Genomic DNA, 6,000 nt, shown 5'->3' on the forward strand with positions numbered 1-6,000 from the left:
TAATCCAGTTATATAGTATGCTTATATATTAATTTATTCCAATTCCCATTAGTATGTTTTGACATAAACCCCGTCAATAATCAATGTTTTGGAAAATTAAATTTTTCTACAACGTTTTGAAATTGGATTTAGATTCTCTAAATTTTAGATTTTTATTTTAGAAGATAAAATTAAATTTTTTATCATTGAATATTTTTTTCTCATGTTTTTTCTTGATCCCACCTATAAAATAAATGGTGATAGATCATACGTTATCCTCTAAAATAAATTTTAAAATTTAAAAGATCCAAATCTTTTGAAACTTAATCAAAAGAACCGTAAGAGATTATTAGCTCTTAAGATCTATATTATTAGTGAAAAATTTTTAATTTTTTATTTAATAAATATAAAATAAATATATTTAAATTATATTTTTAATATTTTTTAATTTATAATTTTAACATATATTTTTAAAACACAAGATAAATATGTCATAACAATTAATAAATTGAGCTGATTTAATTTAATCAATTTTTATCATGTGTGTCGGTGCACATATGCATGCTTATTATCAAATTAAAAGTAATAATATTGTCGATTTAAAAATTACAATTTTTACTCTTATTCCTTAATTTTCATAATAAATCATCAATTCACCATCACTAGATTTGTTAACAAGTATTAAGTAATAACCTAGAGATTTTTCTTCTTTTATATATTTATTTTTTATTTTTTTCATTCTACCCGAAACTAAGCTATTTTTATCAAGAAAAGCATGGGAGCAGGAACATAACATTAGTGTTTTTCACTTTTTCTTCACATACATCAAAATCTTGAATCCATCAAACATTGTTAGTTTTTAACTTTTTATTTCCATCATCAACATCAAAACATTCTTGACAGAATATTCTTCATATCTTAAATTGTTAGTTTTTAATTTCAATGGATCTAGAAATAAGAATTTTAATTTCTTCCGTTCATGATTGATTCTTTTTATTTATTCATGCATTAGATGGATGAAAGGAATGAATTGCACTATGTGAAGCTAACAAGAGATCAATCCCCATTGGAAGATATCACACCTGGAGAATTGAATCAACCAATTGATGTTCCACAGGTTTTAATTCATTTGAATTTTTATTTCTATAATTTTGTGCATTCTTCAATTTGATTGGTAGCTAGGTTTACTTTTTTTTTTTTTTTTGTTCTCAGAATTGTTTGATTTGATTACATCCATATGGAATTAAATTTGCAGGGCCATAAGAACTTTAATTTGTTTAATTTCATTTCCTCCAATTCTTGTTCTATAAATGTGGATGCAATCAAAGTACACGAAGTTGCACAATTTTGTTGGTATTCTAATTTCTAAGTGAGGTTACTCGTAAATAATAATTAACAACAGGAATTTGCAATCACAAAAGAATGAAAGATCTTGTACACAAAAGTTTCTTGACTGCAAATAATTAAATCCCTGTTTTTTTCCCTAAAATTTTTCAGATCTAGTTGTCGTATTTGTACCCAATACTAATACGTATCCGTATCCGTATATTCATGCAATGTCTCAATCGTAGGGTCTGCATCACGATGGATGCCTTGATGAGCATATATATTTTGTTAGGTTACAATTATTTATAAGTATGAAATACTGAGATAGGATTATAGAAATATTAAATTATGTTTAATTAGTAGAGAGATAGATATAGATATTATGCTTTATAATATTAAATTAATATATTTTATATTTTTTATGAAAATTTATATACAATTATTTTTATATGAAGTTAATAGTAATATATTATTAAATAATAATTTAGTCAAATATATCAAATTATTTAAAGGTTTTAACTATTAATTTCACATAAAAATAGTTGTAAATAAATTCTTACCTAATAAGAGATATAATTTATTTTATTATTATTTTTTTATTTCATTATTTTTATTCCTTTTTATAATTATAGTTTGTATTGTTAATTTTTTGTCTAAATTTTGTTTGTAGAAAAAAATAAAAATAAATTAGACTTTTATTATTTTTTTATATTTAATTTATTATCAAACAAAATACAAAAATATTAATTTTTGTCTCTCTATTTTTTATATGTTATTCTTAATATTCTTACTTTTCTTTTCATGCTTTTTGACCTATTTGATTTTTTCATTTATTTATCTTTTATTATTATTAAAATTTATTAATTTTAATATACTACCAATGTAAAACGTTTTATATAATAGTTCAATCTCATTTATTTTTTCAAATACTTATTCATATTATCAACATAAATATAATTATTTTTATTAATATAAAATTATGTAATTGAATATATATAAAAAAACTAGAATGACAATGTATTAAAATTAAATTTGTCAATATTATAATGATTCTTTGCTTGTATTTTTTTTATTTTGAATTTTGAACATCTTGTTAATTACAGTTGGCTGTTCGGAAATGCATTGAATGTGGGCAGCCATTGCCTGAAAGCTATGCACCTCCTGCTGATGAAGCTTGGACGACTGGAATCTTTGGGTGTGCTGAAGATAATGAAAATTGTATGCTTTATTACATTACTACATACATAACAAATTTTATGAAACTTGATCTTTTTTTTTTTAGTGATATCTAAATTGGTTTCTAATAGTTTTCGTATTGAAAAAATTATTTTTATAAAAGAAATTGACAAAGTGATATTTTATGATGTTTTAGAATATTAGACAAATTAATTTTTAATAAAATGAAATAATAAATTAGTTATTAATATTTTTAAAATGACAAATTAATCCTTAATTTTTCTAAAACCTAGTATATATATTTGAATAATTAAATTGATTAAAATTTTTAGAATAAATTAATTTGTTCATTTATTTTTCTAATTAAGGACTATTTGTCTAATATTCTAAAATATCATAAATTAAACTAATTTGTCAATATTTTTTTAAATTAATTTGTTCAAAAAAATATTGAAGACCAATTTATATAGTGAAATGATATTATCACTCTTATTTTGATAATAATGTCACTCTGCATATAATCATATGATTTTTTTGAAATATTAAATATAATTATTTTTATATAAAATTAATAATTAAAAATTATTTGATGATTTGACATATTTAACTAAATTATGTCATCTAATAATTTTTAATTATCAATTTTATATGAAAGTAACTATACGTGAATTTTTATTTATTTATTTATTTTATATATGTATTTGCATAAATTTATGAAAAAATTAGCAATGATATCCAATTCCTTTATATATATGATTGAGAATGCTACTTATCTTTTAAATTTTATTCTTTGGTTTGTCTTTAAATTTAATAATATATTATTTTAATTTTTTATACCCACTCTAACGATATTGATTATTCAAAAAATTTGAAAAATTACTTTTTTTTTCTTTTAAACACTGAATAAAAGATAATTTTTAAAAGATACTTGGTTACACTGATATATGATTTAGTTAAGTATTGGAAGTTATAAATATTGAACTTTTATATTGCCAAATTATAGGAAGTATATACATACAAATTATCACTACTATACTACTAGAAAAATTATTTTTAATGATCATTTATTTTATTTTTAACAATAATAAAAATAGCCGCTAATATATTTACTAATATTTAAACATTAATTATTTTTTACTTTATTGTTAAAAAGTTTGAATAGCAGTTATATATTTGTCGGTAAAGATTTTTTAATAATCACAATATATATATAAACATCATTATAACATATAATAATAACAATAAATATATAATTATTGTAAAAATATAAATTAAATAAGACATATAATGATCGTTATATTATTGTCATTAAAATTTTGTTGCTAAAAGTAATTTTTGTTGTAGTGCACAGATAGTTTATATACAAATACAAGGGATTTTAAAAATATTGATGTGACTATTTTGTGTTAAAAACTTTTGAATATATAATTAATAAAAAAAAATATTGCAGGCATGACAGGGTTGTTTTGTCCTTGTGTATTATTTGGACGGAATGTAGAAAGGTTGAATGAAGAAACTCCATGGACAGGGCCATGCATTTGTCATGCAATCTTTATTGAAGGTGGAGCAGCTTTGGCAGCAATAACCACAATCTTCAATGGCTACATAGATCCAGGAACAGCCTTCCTCATTTATGAGGGTTTGCTTTTTAGTTGGTGGATGTGTGGCATTTACACTGGTCAAGTTCGACAAACCTTGCAAAAGAAATATCATTTGAAGGTATAAACATCATATTCAATTCACCTTCCTTCAATCATTTCTTTTCTACTAATATATTAAACATACATCATTAATATCAATGGTGAAAATTTTACGTACAATTGTCATCATATAAAGTTAATACTTAAAAATCGTTAAATAATTTAATAAATTTAATTAAATTATTATTTAATAATTTTTTATTATTACATTCATACGAAAACAATTACACGTAAATTTTTACTAAGTTACTGGCTGGAAGTAAATTAATAAAAGTAGTACGCATGAAAAAAATATAGAAAAAACAAAAAATTCTAAAGATTTTAGAAACTAGTTTAATATGCTTTAAAAATTGTTTTCTCAAGTCAAAACTGATATTGCATTATAATTGTGATATTATAAAGATTATGTGACTATAATTTCATGTCAAATTAGCATAAAATTAGATGAGAGAGAAGGGTAACTTTGTTGTCGAAATAATCTTTTGGGTATTTTGGATTATTATTTTAAAATTTGTTAGATGTATCTTTGTCCATTTTTTTTCTATACCTTTTTGTATATATTTTTTGAAATAATATTTTATCCTAAATTCTAAATTTAAACTCTAATTAGTTATGAAAATTAATTAAAAATTAATTTTTTATAATTATTCTTAGCTTATTTTATATGCTTTTCTATTATATTTAATTATTTATTATGATCTGTATGTATATCCAAAATAAGCTGTAGTGTTTGATTCAATAATAATATTTATTTTTGTTTGAACGAAATTTATTTTATATGTGTATAATTTTAGTTTCAAATTTTTATGGTCAATTTTAGAATAAATTATCATTTGTATCCATAAAAGATACAAACGCTGACATGTACTCATATATAAGAATAAAATGATAATTGTTATTACGGAAGATGGCTTCCGTGTGCCAAGAGTACCTTAACAAACCAATTGCGTAACCAATTTTCGGATACTATTGGCACATGAAGGTCATCTTTCGTAATTACAATTGTCATTTTATTCTTATATGAGTATATTTGTTGGCGTCTGTATTTTTTATAGGTACAAATGATAATTTATTCGTCAATTTTATCAGGATTCGAATATTTTATGATCAGAAATAGTTATTTACTCGTAATAATATTTATTTTCTTACTTATTATTGTTTGAATGATGATTACAGAACTCACCCTGTGACCCATGTTGTGTACATTGTTGGTTGCATTGGTGTGCTTTGTGCCAAGAGCACAGAGAGATGAAGGGAAGACTCTCTGATAATATTGGCTCAGAGATTACTATTGTAAATCCTCCTCCTATTCAAGAGATGAAAACCACTAATAATGCTAATAAAGAAAAGGCTGAACCCTCTTCCACTAGGAACAATAATAATGATCATACCGGTTTAGAACTACAAGTTGTTAATATTTAGAACCAACCATTATATATCCTTGTCAAATTTTTTTTCTCTTATTTCTAAGTTGAGTTCTTATTTTACACTCTTACATTATTATTATTATTGGACATGTAATTAAATTGTATATGCTATTTATAGATTATTCTTTCGAGTATCTCTTTGAGTGTTATCTTTTATTTAACCTATTATTTTTTATAAGAAGAATAAAAAGAGACTGATTTATTTAACCCATTATTTTTGTGGAAAAATATTTGAGAAGGGTCAATAAAATTTATTATTTTTTATTAATATTTTTAGTTATTAATTTAATTTTTTTAGTTTAATAATATTAAACAATATATTTTTAGTTTATACTTTTAAATATTAATCACTAACTGCTATTCAAAAACAATAAATTTTATTAATCCTTCAG

The 6,000-nt window shown here is 21.9% G+C and overlaps 1 protein-coding gene across 1 annotated transcript; it reads left to right on the forward strand.

Annotated features, from left to right (window-relative positions):
• The first annotated feature begins 991 nt into the window (after window positions 1-991).
• Window positions 992-5,736, forward strand: LOC112718378 (cell number regulator 6-like). The gene is made up of 4 exons (XM_025770150.3): window positions 992-1,096; window positions 2,409-2,523; window positions 3,932-4,200; window positions 5,358-5,736. Exons 1-4 carry the CDS (start codon window positions 992-994, stop codon window positions 5,601-5,603), a joined length of 735 nt encoding a protein of 244 aa, XP_025625935.1. The 3' UTR covers window positions 5,604-5,736.
• Window positions 5,737-6,000: the final 264 nt, after the last annotated feature.

Source organism: Arachis hypogaea, chromosome 10 (genome assembly GCF_003086295.3).
Source record: "Arachis hypogaea cultivar Tifrunner chromosome 10, arahy.Tifrunner.gnm2.J5K5, whole genome shotgun sequence".
NCBI lineage: Eukaryota > Viridiplantae > Streptophyta > Magnoliopsida > Fabales > Fabaceae > Arachis > Arachis hypogaea.